The 27,405-nt window shown below is 40.2% G+C and overlaps 1 protein-coding gene across 2 annotated transcripts in view; it reads left to right on the forward strand.

Moving 5' to 3' along the window:
- The window catches only part of TBC1D5 (TBC1 domain family member 5), a 446,950-nt gene that overhangs the window by 350,943 nt on the left and 68,602 nt on the right, over positions 1-27,405 (forward strand). For both annotated transcript variants that reach the window (XM_079795163.1, XM_079795164.1), the window contains exon 17: positions 21,698-21,783. In XM_079795163.1, the coding sequence (XP_079651289.1) occupies positions 21,698-21,783 (86 nt within the window). The remainder of the gene's footprint in view (positions 1-21,697; positions 21,784-27,405) is intronic.

The following is a 27,405-nucleotide window of genomic DNA, read 5'->3' on the forward strand; positions in this document are numbered from 1 at the left end:
AGAGCTATAGCTTCATTAATTTTAAAAATAGTGGAATCCTAGTTACTTCTATTGCTCACCCAATTCTTCATTTGTATTAGACATTTATTTGTATCTGTAATAAATGAAACTGCCAGGTATGTAAGTGGCCCAAGAACCATATGAAAATTTTTAAAATATATGCTGTATGTAGAGACTGGGTGTCAGATATCTGTTTGTAGCATCCTATACTCTGTTCACCATAAATATGATTTCTATACTTAGATCTATGCCACAATCCTAATTCTTATTTCTTTGTCTTTATCATATTAGAACCACTGAGCAGATTTCCAAAAGCAATCCACTGAATAAGTAGAGGGATAGAAGGAGGACAGTCTGAAAAATATGAAGTGATTAAAAAACATTGTTCTAACTAGTTGTTCAAATTCAAAAAAATTTTAAAACCCAATTAGAAACAAAAGTCATAGAAAATGTGAACATATTGTGTTCCTTAAATAACCAGATGTTCTTTCCTTCCTGAAGGCAGTAAGGGCTAGGAATAAAGGTTTAAAACTATTGTTTTAAGTTAACTGTGAATTTTGCAAATCTGTTTTTACCCTTTAGCAAATAAAATTCTAATACAGAAACATAAGCAGAGTAATTTTCATTGTTTGGTGCTCTCCTATTTGTGTTATGTGCTGAAGTGTTAACCTTATCACAAAGACTTATTACAAATGAAATACAGTACATGGATTAACATTTTAGATTTTGCAGTAAGAATTTGACAGATACCATTTATTTTGAAGACTAGAATGTTCCCCCAAGAAATTTCTGGTAAGGTTGCAAGCAATTCTTTTATCTGTGACTGTTATTGTTTATGGAAGAAAATGGCTAGAAATAAGACAATTTAATTTCAGAGTCATTCTTGTACACAGAACTACACTATGAAAATAGTTTTTATAATGTTCTTATGCTTGGCCAATTCTGATTTGGCTTTTGTTTGGAGTTATATTAAATATTGCCTTTTTAAAGAGTAAAAAGTCTGAATAGTCAGATTTCAGATTATATGTAGATTTCATATTATATGTAACTTTTACTCTTCTAATTCTAAAAAAAAAAAAAATCCCAACTGTTAATGCAACTTTTTAAAAGTCACATGGCTTTGGTAAAATGTCATACATCAAAATTGAAAAGTGGTGAATGGACTCAAGCCTACTACCAGGTAGTAGAAAAAGCTCTGTGCCTGCCAATAATGCCATTGTGCTTTTCTCTTCTCTGAGCAGTAAGGAACTAAGAACCACACAGACAGACTCTTTAAGGAAGATGCACAGTGCTCATTTGTTTACTTCTGTGATGTTCCCATCAGAGGTTCTATTCATATTTTTTAATATGTTTCTAATCTGACTTTGTTACAGAAAGGTGTTACTTTTGTCTTCTTCATACTTTTTCCCCCTAAAAAGCTGGAACATTTATCTGAAAACTACTATTCTTTAAGAATCCTTTGTTTTGTGTTTTCCTTGTTAGTGACCGAAAAGGGTGTTTTTTTTTGCTTGTATCTGAGGTACATGAGTATATGTCATTCTCTTTTATCTCAATTTAACTATAGAAGAGACCAGAATCCATGGTAATTCTGTTCTGATTAACAATAAACAAAATGAAATCTACAAACCAATCCCCTGCTTTTTATATGATATTTTATAAGTAAAAGCAATCTAGATTCTTATGGAGACATATTTATTTTAAATAGATTACGGTACTTAAGTTTGTAGAGCTATTAATTCTATGTGGGTGTGTTTAGAAAGCCACATGAGGCCCAAAATATGAAAGTATTAAAGTATTACACTCCAGTGCAGTGAAATGTATGTGATCTGTCCTTGAGGTCAAAAATGAAGTGGCTGCCCTGTTTCACGTTGACTGGCTCTTTTACCCCCAGAGAAATCATTTAACCTTTGCTGCCTTGACTCAGGTTCATTAATTGTTTTTTTAAAAGGGATAGGTGGCTAGTAAGGCCTTAATTAGCCTGTAATCTCTAAAAGTAATTTGTAGCTCTACATTCTGTGAGAACCTAGCTGATCACTTATTGTCCTTATTATGTATGAGGTAGTAGCATGTTAGAAAAGAAGAGGCACTACTCTGAGTAGTTTCTGGTCATCTTACTTTGATTAAAAGTTATAACTCATGGATTATGACGAAAATATTGTAAACTTAAAACTGATGAAAGAGAAAAAAAGCTTAATTATTTTTAATATGTCATGTCCATAAATATTTTAATTGCTCCTTAAATATATTAGTTCAGTAAATTCAGTATTGCTAATTAACAACTTTAAATATATTGATTTCATAGGAATAAAAATCAATACATTCAAGCAGTAAACTTAATCATAATCAATTAACCATAATCAATTAATTTTTATTTAAATACTTTAGACAATAAGTTATATATGTTCCAAAAAATACAAAAGCAAAACAAAAACCACCAAATATTTTATTGTAGAGAATTTTTAAGTACACTTCACCCCATCCAAGTACTGTTATGATTGGCATTTTGGGAAATGTAAGCTAGGCTTCCATACTGCAAGGTGGTGGCTGGACCACTCAGATGAACCTGGAGCCCCCACATGGGTGAGGCTGGCCCAGCTGCGCAGAAGGCCGCTTGGCTCTGTGAGGGGGTTTTTGCTCTAGTATTTGATGTGTAAGGTCCTCAAATGCCACTAGGGACATTGTTTAGGTGTCTTCATATGATTTGAAATAGTTGTTTATTTATTTGGTTGTTTTTCCTGTTTTGAAGAGGAACTTTATAGTTTCATTTCTCCACATTGTTTCTCTCTCCAAAATGCTATTTTTATTCATTCATCCAAAATTTACTGAACTCCTGGAGGCCATGTATCCACAGCATCTAAAATTTCTCAGAAGTCTTGGTTGAAACCTGTAAAGGAGGATGAGCAGGATTTGTGACAAGTGGAGGAATATCCCCTTGGCTAATTTTCTCATCCCCTTACAGTCTTCTCTTAGATCCTACCTTAGTGAGCACCCCTATCACCCTGCAGACTGTCCTGCCCCCACTTCCCACTGCCCCAGCACTCCTGATCCCTTACCTTGCTCTACTTTTTTCCCCCATAGCAACTGTCACCTTCTATCATAGTAGACTAGAGGCCTGGTGCATGAAAATTCATGCACTGGAGGGGGCTCCCTCAGGCGCCTGCCCCCTCTCACAGTCCAGGAGCCCTCAGGAGCAGGAGGCGACCTGGTGATCAGGGGAAGGCAACGCCCCATCACACCTCTGCTGCTGTCACTGCCGGCAGCACAAGCCTCGGCCAGCCCTGGTTACCTGAGCCTCGGGCAGCTCTGGGCGGCTGGGCAGCCACCATACAAGGCTTGCCTGCACCTTGTGCTGGCCCTGGGCGGCTGAGGGGACTGAAAAACTCCGGAGGCAGGTGCACAGGGTGGGCCCAGCCTTGCCACGTGCCTGCCGCCCTGGCAGGGCTGAGGGGACTGGGCACCGCCATCTTGTGGCTGTGGGCGCCACCATCTTTGAGGGCATGGCAGTCAGTTAGCATATTCCCTCCTTATTGGCTGTGGGTGCCACCATCTTTGTGATGGTGTGAGGGTCAATTAGCATATTCCCTCTTTATTAGATAGGATAATTTATTTATGTATGTTATTTTTTATATTGTCTTCCCCTACCAAAATATCAACTCTATGAAGGCAGTGCTTTTATTTTTTTTCAATTACAGTTGACATTCAATATTATTTTATACTAGAGGCCCGGTGCACGAAATTCGTACACGGAGGGGGGTTGTCCCTCAACCCAGCCTGTACCCTCACCAATATGGGACATCCCTCTCACAATCCAGGACTGCTGGCTCCCAACTGCTTGCCTGCCTGCCTTCCTGATTGCCCCTAACCGCTTCTGCCTGCCAGCCTGATCACCCCCTAACCACTCTGCTGCCAGCCTGTTTGCCCCCAACTTCCCTCCTCTGCCGGCCTGGTCACCCCTAACTGCCCTCCCTTGCAGGGTTGGTGCCTCCCAACTGCCCTCTCCTGCTGGCCATCTTGTGGTGGCCATCTTGTGTCCACATGGGGGCAGGATCTTTGCCACATGGGGGCAGCTATATTGTGTGTTGCAGTGATGATCAATCTGCATATTACTCTTTTATTAGATAGGATAGAGGCCTGGTACAGGGGTGGGGGCCAGCTGGTTTGCCCTGAAGGGTGTCCCGGATCAGGTGGGGGTTCCCTTGGGGTGTGGGGGTGGCCTGAGCGAGGGGCCTGTGGTGGTTTGCAGGCCGGCCACACTCCCTGGCAACCCAAGCGGAGGCACTGGTATCTGGAATTGATTTACATTCTACAATTGAAACTTTGTAGCCTGGAGCGGAGCCAAGCCTGGGGCTCCCTCCGAGAGGCCGGCAGCCATTTGTGTGGGGGTTATAATTGAAACTTTGTTGCCTTAAGCGGGTGGGCCCGGCCAGGGTGTGTGGAAAGCTTTGCTTCCCCTGTTGCCGGCGGCAACCCTGGCCTGCTCTCTCAAGCTCCATTCTGCCGCCATTTGTTTGAATTTGTTTACCTTCTATAATTGAAACTTTGTAGCTTGAGTGGAGGCTTAGGCCTGGCCAGGGCAGGCAGAAAGCTTGGCTTCCTCTGTTACCTAGGAAACCTTGCTCTCTGTGGCTGTAGCCATCTTGGTTGGGTTAATTTGCATGCTCGCTCTGATTGGATGGTGGGCGTGGCTTGTGGGCGTGGCTTGTGGGTGTGTCGGAGGTATGGTCAATTTGCATATTTGTCTATTATTAGATAGGATTAGTTTCATGTGTATAGCATAATGGTTAGACATTTAATTTAAGAGGTTCCAGTGAAGAAGGCAATGCTTTTAGTATCTAACTAATAAAAGGGTAATATGCTAATTAGACTTGGAGACCTTCCGGGAGACCTTCCGGACAAAGCCATGGTGGTGGGGCCGAGGCAGAGGCAGTTAAGGGCGATCAGGCCAGGAGGGGAGGGCAGTTGGGGGTGATCAGGCTGGCAGGGGGGGAAGTGGGGGGTGAGCAGGCCATCAGTGGGGGGCAGTTGGGGGCAATCAGGCCGGAAGGGGAGGCATTTGGGGGCGAGAAGGCTGGTGGGGGGGCAGTTGGGAGTGAGCATGCCAGCAGGCAGAGTGGTTAGGGGCAATAGGGCAGGCAGGTGAGTGGTTAGGAGCCAGTGGTCCCGGATGCAAGAGGGATGTCCGACTGCCGGTTTAGGCCCGATCCCTATGGTCGGGACTAAGTCAGCAGTAGGACATCCCCAAGGGGTCCAAGATTGGAGAGGGTGCAGGCAGGGCTGAGGGACCAACCCCCCTCCCCCATGTATGAATTTTGTGCACCAGGCCACTAGTGTTTTATATTACCCAAGTTCCTACAATAACAAAAGAAAGAAAGAAGTAAGGGAGGGAGATAGGGAAGGAAGGAAGAAAAAGTGACTAGTTATTCTAACTAAACTCTCATTTTCTCTGCCAGAGGAGAAATTAACCTGATCATTACAATTTAGTTCAATGAGTGCTTATTGCAGGTACTAGTGACAAATGGATTAGGGAGCTGGTTCCCTCTTCACAGTGCTTGCAGTAGGTCTAAACGGTGGTGTGCCAAAGAAGCCCCTGAAGGAGCTCGTTCCAAATGCAGACTCCCAGACAGTCTAATGTAAATAGTTCTGCGATAGGATCCAGAAACCTGTAATTGTACCGGTTCTGAAACCGGTGGGCCATGGACAACACTTTCAAAAACAGACACTAGGTTGAGGAAAAAAAGTACTGCACAAACTGAAAGGTAAATACCTGAAAACAGAAGCCTGGCTCTAAACTGGTGATTTCTGAAATAGAATGTGTGGAATGTGCGCATACACAGTGACTTCACAAAGATGACGCAATGGAGTACTGGAAGAAAATAATGAAACTTCCTTAAAAAAAAAGAAAGAGAAACTGAGCTTTACCTTTTAATGTGCATACTAACACTGGTGCCTTCACATGGCCCATGTGTCAGCCGGTCTCAGGTCTCCTAAAGGAAGAGGAGACCCCCATACAAAAGCATTGATAGTAGCCCTTTGTGTCCACCACCTGGTGCCTCGTTGACATTTCCCCATGCCCAGTTAAGTAGATTTACGGCTTATATTATCATATTATCTTAAATGATGGCATGTTTACCATACCGAAGAGATGCCAGGAGCTGTGAACATCTATTGTGGGTTCACTAGATATCTGCTGCTAATGGGCTGAAAAGAATTGCCAAATATAATTTCGTTTTAAAAAATATATATATATTTCAAATTCGCTTACCTCTGTTTTGATGACAAATAGCTGCCAATAATACAGTACCATACAAATATTGCTGAAAAAATAAGTGCTTAATTTGTCCCTTTAGGCTAATGGTAACATTTTAATAATAAGAGAAAATAAGAGCTTTTTGAAAGAAATTCATACTATGGAAAGAACATTTTTAAATTGAATAGTTGGAAATGTTTCATCCATTTGTGAAGTTCTTGCCAAAGACAATTTAAGTGTTTCACTTATTTAAAACTCTCAAAGTACACTAAAAAATTATGGGAACAGAATTTTCTAACTTGGTTACTCATCTTCCAAATGAAGAAATAAAATCAGGTTTGAGCCCATTTTTTTAAAATATAGAAATGTAACATCTTCCAATTAAATTTTAAGAAGAACCATATGATGGTTAATTTTATGTGTCAACTAACTGGGCTAAAGGATGCCCAGATAGCTGGTAAAACATTATTTCTGAGTGTGTCTGTGAGGTTGTTTCCTCAAGGGGTTAGCATTTGAATCAGTAGACTAAGTAAAAGAAGGTTGGTACTCCCTAATGTGGGCAGGCATCATCAACATATATTAGGAAGCACAAAAAACATTATAAGTAAATTATTATAAAAATTAATTTGAATATAGCTTGTTTCATCTATCTCATTTAAATATTTTATTGTGCATATATTTTCTAATGAACATATTTATTGCTTTTTATGTAACTGTATAAACAGATAAAGTGTGAAGGTTCTAGATATCATTAATCATTAAATAGTACAGTCTAGAAAAAGAAATCACACTCTAATAGCTAATGAGAACTCTAAGAACAACAAAATGAGTAAGTTCATTCTTTTCTCTCTATGCTGCCCTGCTTCTCTTCATAACCCTCTCCCCAGAACGCAAACATAATTAAAAACTGCTCCTCATTCAAATTGCTATTCCATGTCACTTCCTCTGGGAAATCCTCCCTGATGAAATAAAATGACCCTATTATGCACTTTCATAGCACCTCCTTTCCTAAGCATTCAGCTCAGAGCAGTCTTACATAGATGTGATTATTTGCTTGTCTCATCCTCGAGGGTAGGGTAAAGACTGTTGTGTCAACATTGTACCATTGGCACCTAGCACAGTGCCTGACACATAGGAAATATTTGGATGGAAGGATTCATAGAAAGGGAGGGAGGGAGGGAGGGAGGGAGGGAGGGAGGGAGGGAGGGAGGGAGGGAGGGAGGGAGTGAGTTTCTTTCCATATCATCTTCACCCCAGTTCTGTGCTCTCCCTCTGCTTGGATTGCTCTTTCTGCCCCTCTCCTCTTACTGTCATCTTCACATCCGTCCTTCCCATCCAACCTAAATAGCACTGATTGGTTTTAAAATGACATCCAGCTTCTCTCAGTTTCCTAGTAAAACTCCTATGAAGAGCCAGACAAACAGAAACAGTATCACAGCACAAAAACAGAACAAAATAAGTTCAGACAACATACTGCCTACAAGGAGTTCAACTCAATTAAGAAACGTTAATTACATTGCCTGTGTTTACTTTATAAAGCAGGGTGCCATCCACATCCACTTAACCAACTGCTCCTTTGTGAGATAACCCATCAAGCAGGGGTGGTCAGATAGTCACGGTCAACCCTCCTGCTCTCTGCTCACTGATTTCCCTGCTGGAACAGGCTGCTTGTGTCACCGCTCACTGCTCTTCTTTCCATTTTCGTTACCTGAATTGTGTCCACAATCGTATGTGACTGGATGCAGGAGTTAGGATTCTGTTTATTCAGAAAACCTCTGAGAGCAGTATGAAATCACACATATTGCCAGTTAGCCTTTTTGGAGCTTCTTTCTGAAATGGGCATAATGGTAGCCTATTTGGCTTAGACACCTCTCCTATCGAGGAAGGGACTGCATGGGCATTTAAGAAATGCCTTCTCTCTGAGCCTTCCATTTGTCATGCATATCTGCAGATCAAATTATTTTCACTCTACTTCCCTGCAGCTACTCTTTAAGAGCCAGATTCTGGTGAGCTCTTCAGTTTATCAAGTTCACAGACAATCACTGAACACATACCCTGTGCCAGATACTTTGCTAGAGACCAAGAGGATATACTGATCTGGACAGGGCTCCGCCCTCAGAGAGCTTCCAGTCTATGTGCAAGACAGACGTGTGTACAACTGACCACAATGTAAGGCCAGATGGAAAAGGCAAACTTCTGTTGAAATGAGCATGTTGTTAGAGTAGAGGTAGTAGAGTAACTAGAAATTCACAAAAGGCTTCACGTCAAAGGTAGTATTTGAACTAAGAATGAGAAGCATTTCGGTCAGCAGAGAATAGTGAGTAAACACCTGTAACATGAGTGAACAGCTTACCCAAAGTCTGGAGATACGTCCATAGGTAGCAGTGGAATCACTTAGTCATATTGTAACTCTACGTTCAACATTTAAGGAACTGTCAAACTGTTCTGCAAAGTGGTTGCACCATTTTACATTCCCACCAGCAATGTATGAGGACTCAGATCTCTCCACGTTTTTGCCAACACTTGTTATATCTGTCATTTTTATTGTAGCAATTCTAATGGATATGCAATAGTATCTCATTGTGGTTTGGATTTGGATTTCCCTGATGACTAACTACGTTGAACATCTTTTCATGTGCTTATGGGCTATTTATACATGTTCTTTGGAGAAATGCCTCTTCGGATCCTGTGCCCATTTATTTTTAATTGAGTTATTTGTCATTTTATTATTGCGTTATAAAAGTTTTTTACATTTCTGAATACAAGACTCTTATCTGGAACATGATTTGCAAATATTTTCAATCCTATGTAGATCATCTTTTCACTTTCTTAACCGTGTACTTTGAAGCACAAAATGTTTTTAATTTCTATGAAATCTAGTCAGTCTCCTCTTTAATCACTTTTGCTGTCGTATCTAAAAAATAATTGCTAATCCAAGATTACAAAGATTTACCCCTGTTTTCTTCTAGTAGTTTGATAACTTTAGCTCTTGCATTTAGGGCTGTGATCCACTTTGACTTAATTTTGTGTGTGGTGTGAAGTAAGGGTCCAAAGTCATTCTTTTGCATGTGGATATCCAATTGTGTTTGTTGAAGAGACTGTCCCTTCCCCCATTGAATTTTCTTGCCCATTTGTCAAAAATTAATTAACCATAAATGTGAGGATTTATTTCTGGACTCTCAGTTCTATTCCATTGATCTAATGTCTGTCCTTAATGCTAGTACCACTCTGTCATGATTACTATAGCTTTGTACTAAGTTTTGAAATCAGAATTGTGAATTCATGAGCTTGGTTTACCTTTTTCAAGAGAATCTGAGTCACTTGCCTTCCCATATGAATTTTAAGATCATTCTGTTAATTTCTGCAAACTATTTTAAATTTTTTTTTATAATTTACATAAAAATAATTATACTTTGTATGCTGTTCTGTACATTACCTTTTTACCCCTTTCATTTAATGTCATCTCTCTCATGGGTGTTTTAAATAGTGTCCACCAGGAAATAAGTGCTCTGTACTTCCATACAGACTAATGAGGGAAAATAATGACCTCCTAAGATTCCTCTGAACACATTGCAGACAGATCACAAGAATTCTCGCTTCATATTACACAGTGTTTTACAAAGTATCATACTTTAAAAAGATATTAGCTTGTAAGAACATGTAATAAATAACTTCAAAATGCAATGGGTATTTAATTTTAAAGCATGCCTTTAACATTTATGTAAAACGTTTTTGTACTCATTCGTAGAAACTTATCTGGCCACTGGGTAAAGCTAGCAATAAAACTACTGGTCTGCAATGTGTTAACCTAGTTGTGATGATTACTTATCACCTTCTCATCCTTCTTTCTGAGTCACTGCAAAGTACGCAGCCCCCTTTTATCTCACTGCTTCAAAGTTCCAACCAGGGGGATCCTGGACCTCAACTGATTTGATTCTTAAAAAAAAAAAATATGACTTCTTAGAAGAGAGTTATTTTCTTGAAGCACTTCTGGCTGCAAACTAAGAAAGTTCAGCTACTTAGAAAAAATGCTGAGTAGACAGCCCCACTTATTGGAGCATCCCTTTACAAATCTGGTTCAGCCCCACTATGGGAGCGTCCCTCAACCATTCTGGTTGCCATCAGCTGCCCAACAGCAATAGAAACCTGCTCCAAGAAGTTAGAAGAGAAAAAGTGGGCTCTCCAGAGGTAGACAGCTTGCATCCCTGTGATTGAGCATTCCCCCATCATCCTCATCCTCAACGCCCACCTAGCCACACTTCTCATTCATTCAGATAAGGTACTGGAGGCTACCTAGGCCAAAGCCTTAACAGGTACTTTTGTATCAGTATGTAAAGAAACCCAGCATCTGAGGGTCAAAGCCTGGCACAGTGGGAGCTCTTCAGGCATTTCCTCCTGGGTCTCTGTCAGCCCTGACTGGTACCTGTCTACACTAGAGCAGTTTTTTTATATTTTGACTATCACCCCTGTGCACATTTATACAGCTAATCCTCTCTAATAAAATGGTAATATGCAAATTAACCATCACTCCGCTACATAAGCCACGCCCACCAGCCAAGCCACGCCCACCAGCCAATCAGGGCGAGTATGCAAATTAACCCCAATCCAAGATGGCTACAGCCACAGAGAGCAAGGTTTCCCAGGTAACAGAGCAAGCCAAGCTTTCCATAGCCGTTGCAGGCCTAAGCCTCCACTCAAGCTACAAAGTTTCAATTATAGAAGGTAAACAAATTCAAACAAAGGGCGGCAGAATGGAGCTTGAGAGAGCAGGCCAGGGTTGCCGGCGGCAACAGGGGAAGCAAAGCTTTCCGCACACCCTGGCCGGGCTCACCCATTTAAGGCTACAAAGTTTCAATTGTAGAAGGTGAATTAACTGCCACAGAAATGGCTGCCGCCCCAGAAATGGCTGCCGCCCCAGGCTACAACGTTTCAATTGTAGAAGGAAAATAAATTCCAGATACCAGGGCCTCCCCTTGGGTTGCCAGGGGGCGTGGCCGGCCTGCAAACCCTCACAGGCCCCTCGCTCAGGCCACCCCACACCCCAAGGGAACCCCACCCTTATCTGTGACACCCTTCAGGGCAAACCAGCTGGCCCCCACCCCTGTACCAGGCCTCTATCCTATCTAATAAAAGAGTAATATACAGATTGATCATCACTGCAACACACCATATAGCTGCCCCCATGTGGTCAAAGATCCTGCCCCCATGTGGACAGAAGATGGCCACTACAAGATGGCCAGCAGGAGAGGGCAGTTGGGAGGCAACCGGCCTGCAAGGGAGGGCAGTTGAGAGGGACCAGGCTTGTAAGGGAGGGCAGTTGGAGTTGATCAACCCTGCAGGAGAGGGCAGTTAGGGGTGACCAGGCTGGCAGAGGAGGGAAGTTGGGGGCAAACACGCTGGCAGGGGAGCAGTTAAGCATCAACCAGGCTGGCAGCGGAGTGGTTAGGGGGTGATCAGGCTGGCAGGCAGAAGCGGTTAGGGGCAATCAGGAAGGCAGGCAGGCAAGCAGTTGGGAGCCAGCAGTCCTGGATTGTGAGAGGGATGTCCGACTGCCCGTTTAGGCCCGATCCCACCAGGATTGGGCCTAAACGGGCAGTCGGACATCCCTCCAGGAGTCCCAGATTGGAGAGGGTACAGGCTGGGCTGAGGGACAACCCCCTGCCGTGCACGAATGTCGTGCACCGGGCTTCTAGTGGGTTAATAAACTAGTACAGTGGTACCTATAAAAGTCTACCTTACCAAAAGAGGAACGTTGTTATCCAAAACCACCTTTCAGGTTTCTGATAAAAGGTCCCCAGAAGGTCTATGAATTTGAGTGAGGGAGAGCCCTAAAAACTTGGATGGGTAAAATTTACATCTTTATTTTCACTAAACCCTTAATAAAATTTAATATTTATATCAAAGATGGATGAAAGCAACAAACTGCAATATTACCAGCAGCAGCTGAAACATTTCCACTAATAGCAATCACAGATATTTTATATCACATTAGAGTTGATGAAGACATCTTGAAATACCGTTTTTATATTCATCACTACTGCTAAATTATAGTAATGATTAGACCAGCCATTATATTTTATTTAATCCTATATAATAAAGAGGTTATATGCAAATTGACCATCACTCCAACACACAAGATGGCCGCCCCCATGTGGACACAAGATGGCCACCACAATATGGCCAGCAGGGTAGGGCAGTTGGGAGGGATCAGGCCTGCAAGGAAGGGCAGTTAGGGGTGACCCGGCCAGCAGAGGAGGGCAGTTGGGGGCGACCAGGCCTGCAGGGGAGGGCAGTGGGAGGGACTAGGCCTGCAGGGGAGGGCAGTTGCAGGGGACCAGGCCGGCAGGGAAGGGAAGTTGGGAGCAACCAGCCCGGCAGGGGAGGGCAGTTAGGAGCTACCAGGCTGGCAGGGGAGGGCAGTTAGGGGTGACCAGGCCAGCAGGGGAGGGCAGTTAGGGGCAATCAGGCCAGCAGGGGAGAGCAGTTAGGGGTGACCGGGTGGCAGGGGAGGGCAGTTAGGGGCAATCGGGCCGGCAGGGGAGCAGTTAGGCATCAATCAGGCTGACAGGCAGAAACGGTTATGGGCAATCAGGCAGGCGAGCGGTTAGGAGCCAGCAGTCCTGGATTGTGAGAAGGATGTCCGACTGGGATTGGGCCTAAACAGGCAGTCAGACATCCCTCAAGGGGTCCCAGTTTGGAGAGGGTGCAGGCTGGGCTGAGGGACACACACACCACCACCTCGTGCACGAATTTCATGCACCAGGCCTCTAGTACATTAATAAAAAAGCACATATCACCATTAGAAATGAGTTCAATATTTTGATTGCAGTATAATTTGTTTTCTTTATAACCCAATGTATTTTATTTTGTGCATTTAAACACATTATTCTGAAAAGGAGGCCAGAGTCTTCACATGAAACAGAGTAGTCTGTGGCACAAAAAGATTACAAACATCTAATGTAGATATTATATGAGCAGCATGCAATTCATGTGCCAGTTGTTAACACCAGATATTCAGGGGGCTTTGCTTTTAAGGCTGAGTTGTATCAAAAGTTACTGAGTAAAGCCCTGGCCAGGTGCCTCAGTTGGTTGGAGCATCATCCCATACACTGAAAGGTGATGGGTTCGATTTCCAATCAGGGCACTTGGCCCAGTTACAGGTTCCATCCATGTGCAGGAGGTAACCAATCAAATTTCTCTCTCACATTAATATTTCTCTCTCTCTCTCTCTCTCTCTCTCTCTCTCTCTCTCTCTCTCTCTGTCTCTGTCTCTGTCTCTGTCTCTCTCTGACTAAAATCAATTTTTAAGAGTTATTGATCAAAAAAAAAAATTTTACAGCACTACCTAAATTTTAGAGAAATAAAACACCTAATATCAGTGTTCTTTTTAACAATGATATATGAAATCTAGAATTAAAAAATCAAGAAAGCAGCATCCATCTACGTGGACTCTTCTCAGTGCGCTCACTCAAGAAAATGTAACTCTGATCTGTGTGTTATTTATGTTTGTTTTCTCATTTCTCTCTTCACTTAGATCTTTCAAAGTTCAGTACTGATACTTCATTGTTATGCTAGAAAGCACCACACACACAAAATAACACACAGTGTAAGTGTATGACCTTAGTAAGAGTGGATTTATATAATGAATGAATTTTTAATTCCAAAATGTTTTACTGGAATTACTCTGAAAATTGCATTGGAAGTGTGACTGTGCATGGTTTCCTTTTACCAGGCCTCAATGTGCAGCAGCTTAGTCTTTGTTGCCTTGGCAATTACAAAAGCAGGTAATGAAAGGAAAGAAGACGGGGCTAAATTCTTCAAACCAGGGTTCTGGGTCCCACAGACTTATTCTTAGTGATTCAGATATCCTAAAACCATTTTTTCAGTTGCTTCTATTTTGGTGACATTTTGTTTAAACTTATTTTTAACATTTCCAACGATAAAAATTTACAATATAACTTGTATATCAAATTGGAATATTTAGGAACAGTTTTTGCAATCACCTCTTTCCTTTTCCCTTTACATTATTGGGAGTTGGGAACCAGTCCTAGGAAAAGACAAATGGGTTTCCTAGATTTCTATAAAGTAAGGCTTCCCCTTCCCATCTGCTTCCATGCCAGGAAGGAAAAGGGTGAAGAGTTCAGTAGTGCTGAAAAGAGCTAACCAACTATCTAAAAGGAGTATTCTAGGACCAGTATTAGTAACACAGAAATGTATTGGCCTAAATTACTTCCCATATATTGAGGGGCATGTTCATCTGGCATCCTCCTGCATGCTAAGTTCAATAATATAAATACATTAGGAAAAGGAAAAGAATTTTATTTCTCTGTTGGTGTCTATTTATTGTGTGAAGCTACAGTCGAGCATAACGCACAGGTGGTTTAAAATGCTTCTCTGCCATCTGAGATCTTGGCTTGCCAGGGTAGAGAGGGAGATGTCACTTCAGGGAATTGGGCTTATTCGGTATGTAAAATGAGGCTGGCGTGGCTTCAGAGGTTTTGTCTGGGTCTTTACCCAATTAACAATCTTTTGCTTTTTAAAAAACTTGTAGGCCTTTAAAATGTGTTGTTTTTTTTAATCTGTAGATGCAAAAATCGAAATACTTGAATTTTTCTGCCAATTGCTATATACTTCCTGTCAAAATGGGAATTATTGCTATATTAACCAAAGGTCATTTTAAACCTGGTATTGAAATAATATTCTAATTTACAACCTTGCTACAGAGATTTTTTTTTTTTATGAAGATCTATGTTCACTTGATGAATGATTTGTATCCACATTTTGGATTTTGGGATATTGTAAAAAAATCAAGCTAGGTTTTAATTTTCCATATCTAATGTTTTCTGAGCTTTTTAAATATTAAATATTTGGCATTCAATTCATGGTATGGGTTGTTTAAAAAAAAGAAGTGGTTTAGATAAGGAAGGTATGGATCAATATACTGTTATACATAAATATGTATAGTAAGTAAGTATTTTCTCAATAACCGGTATAATATAAAAAGAAAATCAACTCAGATCAATGAGGAAGGAAATAAAATACAAGTCTAGGTTTGACAGCAATATCCAGATAATACCAGTTATTTTATGTATGTTTTAAAATGGGAGCTTTGTGCGCATTTAGGATTATAATGTCTGCCTTTTGATCCACTGTGTCCCTGTATCTAATTTTAATGAAGAGGGCAGTGTGTGGCAATAAGAAACAGCGATGGTGAGACCTTTGTGGACCCTCTAGCAATCAGTGAATATCAGATCACAAATTTTTCCAGCTTTAATTACAGGCAAAAGAAAAGACAAAATTAGCATTTTAATATAGAAATATCTTAGGCTTTAGGAGAATTATGATAAATCTAATGTTGCCTAGTGAACCAAAGAGGGGATATTACAACAAACTGTCTCCTTAGGAATATTTGTTTAAATAAAGGCAACAATACTTCATCCTTATCTTTTCTGGATAATTATCGCTATTTCCGGCTGTTCTTTGTTCCAGGTTTAAAATACCTTTAGTTTTTGGGTTTGTTGTTGTTTTTTTTTAAGTAATTGGCAGTGTTTGTTTTCTATAAAACTATAAGACGGGAAAATTTCCGTTAGCTTGGCACTAACAAGGTAATTATTTTCGGGAGAGTTTTGCTCTCCCGCTCAGCGCACTGGTGCCGCGGCATCTCTGCACTTGGATGCATTCAGGTTATCTCGTTCCGTTACAGCGTATTAAACTAACTCCTCTTCCATGGCGGAGGCTTGCCCACCTGTCTCCCCTAAAACACCTGCAACATATGTTTGCATAACCCTGTAATGCTTTGCCTTTGGGGTCCTGAGAAATTCCCCCAGAGCTTTTTGCTTATAAACAGCTGAGCAATTCGTTTTTCTAATGATGGTTGCTTTTCCCCCAGCATTGAGGCAATAACATATTCACTAAAATAAGAGTCTCATTTTTCATCAGAGAGAAACGTTTGACGTGCTTTTACAGTGCCGTTTCGCCTTCTGAGCCATATTTTTTCCCCTTTCCTAATCTGGCATGCTAAAAATTAAGGGTTGGTAGCAAAATATTAGGGGAAAGAAAACTGAGTAATTCTTCATTTGTCAAATATTTTCTTTCCTTCATGCCAAACATACACAATATTGTAAATCTAAATCAATATTTTCTATTAAGTGCTACAGGAACTGTATCATTTTAATTTAATATAAGAATCGTGACCAATAAACTATAAAAATGATAATAATTTGGACATATTGCAGGAAATCACTTTAATTATTGTAATCACATGAGCTGGCAAGCAAATGTGCAGTAATGGCATAGTATGGTTTTACAATTTCTTAAAAATTTATAAATGTATATACTCAGAAATAAGACAGCCTTTGTTCCATATGAGATCCAGTGTGCATAGTATATTTTCCTGTGTGTTTTTGCTTTTTAAATGTATTGTTTAGAAGAATCTATCCTAAATTTAAGAATGATTATCAGAGGTATGAAACATCACTTTCTCTTCCTAAATGTTATAGGTTTTAAGTTATTAAACTGTCAAATCTGCTCTCAAAATAAAGGTCTGTTTGCAGTGGTTGGTGGTATCAGAAGGTAATCATAGCTTCCATCTCATTCATTTGCATCCAGTGCCCAGCACTGTGCTGTACACTTAGCATTCATTGTCTCATTTCATCCTTACTGCAGTTTTGCATATGAGGAAACTGGAGATGGGAGAGTAACTGACTCCTCTCAGTGGCTCATCAGCTAGTAGTGGGTGGAGCAGGGATCTGAGCAGGAGGCTCACAGACTCCTGATCCCCTGCCTCCCCCACCAGGCATCCTGGGCCTTTAAAGCAGATGGGCGAGCTATGTTTACCTAGTCTCTTTGTTTAACATATAACTTTAACTCTCCTTTAACTCCTTCTGGCACATTCATAAATCAGAACCGGGATCACTGGAATTGCTTTTCTTTGGCCCTTTTCCGTTCTACCTATGTGTATATATAGCCAGCCCTTTGAATGGGTCCATGCTGTTCAAAACAGAATGAGTACCTTAGATTAACTTCCTTCTGGAGTTCCATATGACGATTCAAAAGGAGGCAGTCATCTACAAGGGAGGGTTAGGAGTTAGGGGATCAATCTGGAAAGTATTGTTTGTAATGCCCTTTATTGGATGTGTTTGATTTTACCAGGCTTAGAACAAGGAAAATTGCACGTACCATCTTGTACTTAATTGTACTACTTGTAGAATCATGTAGTTAGTGTGGGTTAGCATTTAAATATCTGTATACTACTACAACAAACTGAGTTTGAGCTTAAAATACTGAAATAGAACTGGGCGGGGGGAGGGGGGAAAGAGGGGACTGGCAAGGGGAGGGGATTATGTGCTCTCTACAGACTTCCAGTGCAGAGTAGAGCAGAGAGGAGTTATCCACCATCAAAAGTCACACCCAGCAAGGGACAGAGTGTGTGTTTTACCTGAAATGACAGTAAGGAGCAAGCTTACTATCATAGTATAGACTAGAAGTGAAGAACGTTAACTGTCTCAGCGAGATTAGATAGCTGTCAATTAGTTTTATCCCTTACATTGAATGCTGTCATTTCAGTACTACTTGTAAATTGGTTTTGTGATCCTGCCAAATTAACAAAAGTGTTTTAGAAATTCAGAAGTACAGTATGAGCCTTCTTTTGTTTTGTTTTTCCATGTAGTTCCCTCTAAGACACTTGTTTCCAGCACTCTCTGTGAGTCATTTTGTCCACAGAGCTTTAAGATGCTTCCCAAAAATGCAGCCTGTCTATGCCATGGGTGGAAATTTCAGCATTCTTCTCATATTACCATAAAATAAAACGTTGAATGCACAGCTTCAAGGAGAGCGCCTCCACCAGCTTGTTAACAGAGAAGAATGGAATGGTACTTGGGAAGTTAACCAGCTGCAATCTTGTAGATTCATTTCCAGTCCATCTGGGTTGATCTAGGGAAGGCATGGTAAGCCAAGGTAGACTGGATTTGTGATTTCATATCTTCATGTATGGTTACGTAGACTTCCCAGATCATGAGGCGTAATTGGTATTCCTCTGTGCACAGACCTAAGATAGGATTACCATTTTGCCATCTTTCTATCAAAGAAAAATTCACTGAAACAAAAGGATTTTTTAAATGTACATTGGTTTGGAAAAGCTTATAATAGTTGAAATCATGACCATGTGAAAATGGGTTTTAATTAAGTATGGATTGTTCCAATTCAGGCAAAGGCATAATATTAAAGTTGTCGACATCACATGTTCTGCACAACGAGAAGTTCGCAGTCTGCTCTTACATACAGAGTTGCACCAGGGGGGTAAGGGTGGCAGGGGGAGGAGGGTTGCAGGCTGATCAGCAGACTTCCAGTGCAGAGTAGAGCAGAGAATTCTAGTGGCTCCTATATTTTAGAGGAAATTCTAGATCTTTAAAAATTAAAAGTCAGAACTGTTGTAGTTCTATAAAATTCTCTTTGGAAAATATCCTTCAAAATAAGAAAAAAAAATTTCTCTTTACTTTTAAAATGTTTCAGTTGCATAAAGTTAGAATTCTGCTCATTTAATCTCATTCCCCTAAGGAAACCATTGTATTTTGGTACACAGTAGCTGTGTGAGAATATATTGTTTTAAGTTTTCTGATTTTCTAATACCTTATTTAGAAGAGATTAAGCTAATTTAATTAAAAAAGAAGAACTATAGGTATGTTGAAGTACTGTCAGTACTGAATCTTAGTGTCAAAAGTATTTGTGCCCTTTTTATTTGTGTCTCTATGCATATATTGATTTTGATAACCACACATGGCTTTACACATGTCAGTCATTTAGTCTGTCCTGTCCATTACAAGCCACATGTAAAATGAGCACTTGAAGTGTGACAAGTTCAAGTTGAAATGTTCTGTAAGTATAAAATATACACTGGATTTCAAAGACTGTGCAAAAAAAAAAAAGAATCTGAAATGGCTCAATAATTTTTATAATGATCACATGTTAAAATGATAATATTTTAGATATACTGAATTAAATAAAATATATTGTTACATTTAAATTCACTTGTTTCTTTTTTCTCTTTTTAATGTGGTTGCTAGGAAATTTTAAATATGAAGTTTGCGTTCTGACCTGCATTGTCTTTCTGTTGGGCAGTGCTCGCCTAGACCATCTATCTGTTCTTAATGCCTTAGTAACAGCATCATCATCTCAGACAGAAAACCCTATTGAGTAACTTTTAACTGGAACCTCTGATTTTATTTTCTTACATTTCAAATGCTGTTTTTCAACATCCTCTTTTGATTTCTTTTTTTTAAGTCCCAATATAGTGGTACTTTAAACTGCCTCTTCCTTTGATACTAGTAAGTCTCCCAGGAATTTAAATAGGCCTCCGTGAAAGCAATACTTGAGCCTCACTCATGTGTTCAAGTTAGATCATTATTCCTAATAATGGCTTTAAGTGCTTAGATAGATCAGCACTTCGGTCTTGAATTGCTTGTCATTTCTTATAAAGATGTTTCAAGAAATTGCTCTGTGCGGTCCCCTCTTTCATTGTTTTCTAGCAAAAAGTAACATAATCCTTTGTTAGTTTGTTGGAAGTCAGAGAAGAAAAGTCTTTTATATTAGTCAAAACAAAATGTATTTCCAGGTACTGAGAATAAAGAACAAAATTAGTCATGAGTGATGGTCCTGCGGAAGTTAATTTTTAAAATAAGTCATGAATGCACTAACAATCTGCCAGTAGCTTCAGCCTCTATTTTATTTTCCCATTATGTTGGGTCCAGGTTGTCATCAGCTACGGCAAGGAAACCTATGTGATTCCTTGAGAGAGAGAAGTTGCACTGTTAGACTTAATGGTATGGTAGCCATGGAAGCATCCGTTATCTTCATCAAGGCAATTCAGATTTGATTATTTTAGAACTGTGTGCTGAATACCAAACCAGTGGCGTAGGAGCTGGAGCTAAATCAAGGGATTGTCGTTTTTGTTAGATGATTAGGGCTGACTTGGAGGAGCTATGAAAGGGTTGAGCTGTGCAAATATTCTCTTTTCAGCAGAAAAAGAAAAGGTCCATCATGGCCATTAAGATGCAGCTTGTTAGCTTGATGAATTTCAAACTGTTTAACCTTAGCAATTACATATCCCCACCTACATGCAAGTATCAGTGCCTCAGGATTTTGTCTCCAAGGATTGATACCAAAACATATTGGTAATTTTTTATTAAGATAAAATGCAATCTTTCTATGCCTAGATAAATCTCGTAAAGGACAAGGCATGTTCTGGTTCAAAATCCTAAGTATTAACTTGAATTATATGCTCGTGAACACTGGAACACATTTATAAGGTTTTTTAAATTTTAAATAAAAAATATGTGATTTAACATTTTAGAGATGGTATTTATTGAAGTAATGCTTTATTAACATGTTATATTTTTATAAATTAGATGAATTTTTAATAAAAATTAAACTTCTTTAATTTTGTGCCTCTGAGGAACTGGATACATTTAAATAATAGACACATTAAATTAATAGCAAAATATTTAGTCACACCCTATCTATGATTCAGGGACATTTCTATAGTGATTATAAATAATATTAAATACCAGAAAGGACAGTGTATTGCTTCTTTTATATAAATGTATGCTTTTTGGTCAATTTGTTTTTGTATTGTGATGATACTCTGCTAATATTTCCACTACATGGGTACTTATTAAACTCGTATATAAGAATAGATGACATAGAAATTGCTAACTTTAAAAGAATTGCTTAATTCTTGAAATAGTTTATTCATTTTAGGAGAAGAAAGACTTGGTGTGCCATCTAGTGGGCAAATTTAGTATTCTGGGTATCAAAAACTAAGATCTTCCTCCAAAATGCAGCTTTCTTGACACTTTGTATCTCTTGGTCATTAGCATAGATTGTGTTCCTGTTAAATTTCATATAATTTTTCAGTTTTGTTGTAATTTTATCTTATTGTGTTTTGGAACGTCATATTGAAAGTGATCAAAATCATAAAAAATAAATCTGACAGGAATAAATTTATGTGAACTATGAGACAAGTAAAGAAAAATATATCAGCCTTGGTTGATGTGGCTTAGTTGATTGGAGTGTTGTCCCATACACCAAAAGGTTGTGGGTTCAATCCCTGGTCAGGGCGCATGGGAGAAGCAGCTGATTGATGTTTCTCTCACCTCTCTCTCTCTCTCTCTCTCTCTCTCTCTCTCTCTCTCTCTCTCTGTAAAAAATCAATTAAAAAAACTTTTAAAAGAAAAATATATGAAAATAATTTCAGTCATTAGTCAGGACTAAGATCAGTTAAGGCAAAAGTTCAACAATAAAAGCAAAACCCAAGTATACTAATTATTAAATTTCATTATTTTATGTATTTTTTCCAGAAAGAATATAAAAACAATTATTTTATCCTTTTATATGTTAATGTATAATTTAAACAGCTCTATACATTTTAATTTATTCTTTTTTTTTTTTCTATAGAGAAATCCAAGACCAGTGACTTATCAGTTCCATCCAAATTTAGATTATTACAAAGCACGGGGAGCAGACCTTATGAATAAAAGCCGGTAAGCCCTCTTTCTCTGATTAAAGTCTTAAGTCACAAAGATATTCTCGGAGATCATCAGGAAATATTGCACATTTGCTGAAAATAATTTTCCAGTTTGGGGCATCTCAATGGTTAATGCATATAATGAATCTTGTTAAATAAATGATCCAAGTTTTTTAATCCGAGTTTCTTTAAAGGCATAAGAAAATAATATACATTGATGTCAGTGGTGAGATGAAAAATTAAATATGAGAGTGCTTGTTTCAGTTTGAAGTTAGGCAACTTCATTTTTCGAACACTAATAAACCTAAATAAAGTGTGCCTACTTGTATAATCTTTTTCTAGATCCTTGCCGTTGATTGAAAAGAGGCAGTTCTATAATATATTTTTAAATTATTTCAGTAACAAAATTAAAATTGATTTTCCCAACTGTCTTTGGAACTACACAATAAGCTTATAAATGCATCTTGTGTGTGCATTCGTGATTATATACATAGAAATTTTAAGGGTCACTGTAGGAATTAAAAAACATTAAAATCCTACTTTTAAAAGAAATTAACATTGGCATAAAGGGTTGATGAACAGTTTTGTTCTTTCATAATACTGTACTCAGATGTCTCAAGGGTTAACTTGTCAAACCAGAACCATCTCAAATTGAATATAATTTCAAAGTTTACTCTAGGAGACTGAAGTGTTAGTAATGATAAATGCTGCCAAGTTGTCCCCATTTTCTTCCTTGAGCACTTTGCCTGTGTGCTAGCATTTCTTCAGTAGGCCTCCAACAGCGTAAATATACACCATGTAGGACACACATACAGCGTGTTCTCCTCTTACTTGGAGAGTTGAAAAGAAGACATAATTTCTGCCACATATAAACTCATGAGGTGATGACAAGAAGTTTACAAGGAAGTGGCTAAATTTAACCTTGTATTTTGAACCCTGTGTTAGTGTAATGTTACTTTTAAATTACCCATCCTTGATTTTGACATACAATGTAATTATGAGACCAGTTTTATAGCCCATGAGGCTTCTCTGAAGCCCTTTTCTGAATGTTCATTTCATCTGACTCTTATTTCGCCAATAAAAGGCTATTCCCTATAGTCGCTTTGTTCCTTTTATTTAACAAATGTTTAATGAGTTCCACACTCTCATTATGGTAGGCATTGGAGATGTGCAGTGAGCAAACCTGACAAAAACCTCTGTCCTCAAGTATCTTACAGTCTGGTCACTTGTATTTCCTTTTGTTATGTTATGTCAAGTATTTAGTTTTGTTGTGTATAAAAGAACAATATAACCCTGCTGGTGTGGCTCAGTGGTTGACATCAACCTATGAACCAGGAGGTCACAGTTCAATTCCCAGTCAGGACACATGCCCAGATTGTGGGCTCGGTCCCCAACTTCCCTACTGAAATCTAAGCCCCTCCCTATCTTACCACTTAATGGCATCTAGGGCAATGCCTAACATTGGGAAGGTACTTAACATATTTGTTGTATGTATACATGTATTCTCGTTTTACATTTTTCAACATGTACTTTTCTTTTTGAAAAGGAAATGGACTATGCCCTTTCTTTTCTCCCCTTCATGTTTTATCTTTCTTTTATTAGCTTTTTGTCCTTGCATTTTTCTTCTGAAGAATGTTGGTTTTGTTTTATGTATTTCCTTGTGAGCACATTGAGATTCTTATACAAAGCATATTATTATGACAATTGGAAGGAAGGTTTTTCATTATCTCTGTTATAATTTCAAAGCTTAAAATTGAAATTGAACCAAATAAAGCATACTATGTGAAGAAGACATCACAGACCAGTGAGCAAGGGAAGAGTTCATGAGTGGTGCTGGTAAACCTGATAAATCTTTTAAGAAGGTATCAACTTGTAACCTTACCACATACTAAAGTAAATTCCAAATGAGTCAACATGCACTCAAAATACAAGTGTCTATCTGGCCCCTGGTTACTGGAAGGCTTTTTAACCTTAAAAGTAATAGAAGAAGCCACAAAGGGAATGACTAGTGGATTTTACGTACAATTAGTTTTAAGTAAATATGTAAAAAATAAAATAAACTGAATCCAATGCAAACAGAAAATTGGGAAAATATTTGTATTGGAAGTAACTGGAAAACTATAATACCATCTATATCCTAATATATAAAAACCCCAGGATCTGTAATATCCACAACAACCAGAGGCTCAACCAACGGGAAGTCAGTGCTGGGTTGCCATGGACTGCCTTGGCTGCGGGAGCCTGGACCCAGCACTGACTGCCAAGGGGGCTGCAGATCAGGCCCAGAGAGAGGCCTGAGGAGAGAGAAGCAGGGTCTGATCCATTGCCTCCATGGCAGCTGTTTATCAGCCCTTGCCTCTCTCTTTAGCTCCAGGCCTGGCCAGCAGCCACATCTTCTCTGTGGCCTCTGCTGGGGCTGTAATCAGGCCCGTTGATAGGCCTGGAGACGCTGACTGGCATAGAAACCGACCAATCAGAAACAAATCTGTGTGAAGTGTGAGGAGCCAATGGCTGCCTAGGAGGCAGTGCTTTTGACGCTGACTGGCATAGAAAGTGACCAATCAGAACCAAATCTGGGTGAAGTGTGAGGAGCCAATGGCTGCCTAGGAGGCGGAGCTTTTGACACTGACTGGCATAGAAACCGACCAATCAGAACCAAATCTGGGTGAAGTGTGAGGAGCCAATGGCTGCCTAGGAGGCGGAGCTTTTGACACTCACTGGCATAGAAACCAACCAATCAGAACCTAATCTGGGTGAAGTGTGAGGAGCCAATGGCTGCCTAGGAGGCGGAGCTTTTGACACTGACTGGCATAGAAACCAACCAATCAGAACCTAATCTGGGTGAACTGCGAAGGCAGAAACTAAGATGGCGGCTGAGGAGGGGTTTTAAGGGCAACAGCTGTTTGGTGTAAGGTGTAAGAAAGCAGTTCAATTTTTAATGACCAGTTTGGCAGTATAGTGCATATGCCTGGCTTTCAGTCCAGATATAGGGATTATGTAATTTTGTCTGCCAAGAGCATCTCCTCCTGATGAAAAAGTCTCCCCCCGCCCCCATTTAAGCAATCCTATCCTATATAATCTATCTATACTACTAAAAGGGTAATATGCTAATTAGACCGGGTCGAGCAGCCATCTTCCAGACATCAGACTTTCATCCAGACAAAGCCATGATAGTGTGGGCCAAGGCAGAGGCCATTAGGGGTGATCAGGCTGGCAGGGGAGGACAGTTAGGGGTGATCAGGACAGCAGGGAAGAGCAGTTAGGGGCAAGATCAGGCCAGGAGGGGAGGGCAGTTGGGGGTGAGATCAGTCTGGCATGGGAGGGCAGTTGGGGGCAACCAGGCCTGCAGGGGAAGACAGTTAGGGGCGACCAGGCTGGCAGGGGAGGATAGTTAGGGGTGACCAGGCCAGCAGGGGAGGGCAGTTTGGGGAAATCGGGCCGGCAGGGGAGTAGTTAGGTGTCAATCAGGCTGGCAGGGGAGCAGTTAGGTGTCGATCAGGCTGGCAAGGAAGTGGTTAGGGGGTGATCAGGCTGGCAGGCAGAAGTGGTTAGGGGCAATCAGGCAGGCAGGCGAGTGGTTGGGAGCCAGCAGTCCTGGATTGTGAGAGGGATCCCAGATTGGAGATGGTGAAGGCTGGGCTGAGGGACACCACCCCCCCTCGTGCACAAATTACATGCACCAGGCCTCTAGTATATTATAAAAGGCTAAGCGACCAGCCAACTGGCCAGTAGCTATGATGCACACTGACCACCAGGGGCAGACGCTCAATGCAGGAGCTGCCGAGCAACAGCATCTTTGCAGAATGCCCTCTCGCACTCCGGAACCCCTCAGGGGATATCGGACTGCCAGTTTTGGCCCGATCCCTGCAGGCCAGGCTGAGGGACGCCCCCCTCACCCTTCGAGCCCTGGCATCACCCCAGGTGTGGACAGCCAGGGAGGGACTGCAGGAGGTTGGCTCCAGGTCGTGCCCAGCCCCTCTAGCCCAGTCCTGTACTGCTGGCCACCTTCTAATTAATTTATTTTCAATGTGCACGAATCCGTGCAAGGCATATAGTTAATACTAGTATATAAAGAACTTTGCAGTTCAGTAAGAAACACAATACCCTCTCCCAGTGGCTGTTCTACCCCATTACATGCTTTATCAGATCCAGCCTATAAAGGTTTCTGTCATTCCTTTTGGTTTCTGTCATTCCTTAGGGGATCTCACCCCAGGTTCACGGCTTTAAATACAATTAATGACAGAAGGGTTCTTCATTTACATCTGTTTGATCCCTTCCCTTAAATTCTAGACCCAGATCCACTAGTTACTCAGTATTTCTTCTTGGATGTCCTATATGCATCTCAAATTGAGTATTTTTTAAAACTTAACTCTTCATTCTGCCTCCACAAACCTGTTATTCCTGAAGTGTGTCCCCATCCCAGTCTTAGAATTGTCATTGACTCCTCTTTTTCTCTCATATCACACAAGTCCCTCAGCAAATCCTCTTCAAAATATCTCCTGAAACAAATCACTTTTCTCTATGTATACTGATACCTAGTCACCACATCAGTGCTCATCTCACTCCCATAATCTCCTAGTCTCCCTATATTCGTCTCCTCCTTTCCACAAGCAGCCAGATTAGTGTAAGTCAGATCATAACACTCCACTGCTCAAGCCCTCAGTGACTCACCAAAACATTTTCAGTGAGACAAGCCCTAATGATCCAACCTCCTACCATCTTTCCAACCCCATTTGCTACCACCACTCTTCCCTGTTGCTCATTGCCTGCAGTCACACAGGCCCACTTACTATTCCTCAAGCAAGCAAACATCTCCCCCCTTTGGGAGCTTTGAGCTTGCTTTTCCCTATGCTTGGATTCCTCTTCCCTGCCCCTGCCCCCCAACCACTACCACCAGCCTATCCCCTTCAAGAATCCACATGGCACATGCACTCAGTCTCTGTTCAAATGTCATCTCTCCATAAAAACTCCCTTTGACTGCTCTATCTAAGATAATGGCCCCCTTTCCTCTGTCCCTTTGCTTTCTTACTATTCTTGTTTTTATATTTTTATAGCACAAAATGGTATTTTTAGCTTTTAAAAAGAGTATTGGTTTTTTTGTGTGTGTTTTTTATCATTCGTTTCTTGCACTAAAATGTAAACTCTGTCTTATTAACTGTTATAGCACCTAAAATAGTTTCTAGAATATAGTAGGCACTCAATGAAAATAGAATTACAAACAGCAAATAAACATGTAAAAAGCTGTCCAAACTCATAATCAGTCAAACAAATGCAAATTAAAATACCAATAAAGTACCACTTCCACCTTTCAAATTAGCAAATTAAAAATAGTTAAGCCAGAGATGATTAAGTCCTACTGTACAGAAATATTTAATAATACCACATTATATACCTAAAAATTCCCTGACAGGGTGGATCTTATTTTAAGTGTTATCACACAAAAAATAAAATAAAATTTTAAAAATGAAATAAAGGGGGTGGGAAGAATTTCTGGATGTAACTGATATGATTGTGGTGATGGTTTTGCAGATGTCAAGCTTACCTCAATAAAGTGGAGTGAATGAATGACTGACTGACTGAATGAATGAATGAATCAGCAAGCTAACATTGATGAAGGTGCAGGGATACCCTTAGTCAC

This window comes from Cnephaeus nilssonii (genome assembly GCF_951640355.1).
Source record: "Cnephaeus nilssonii genome assembly, chromosome: 17".
NCBI classification, from domain to species: domain Eukaryota; kingdom Metazoa; phylum Chordata; class Mammalia; order Chiroptera; family Vespertilionidae; genus Cnephaeus; species Cnephaeus nilssonii.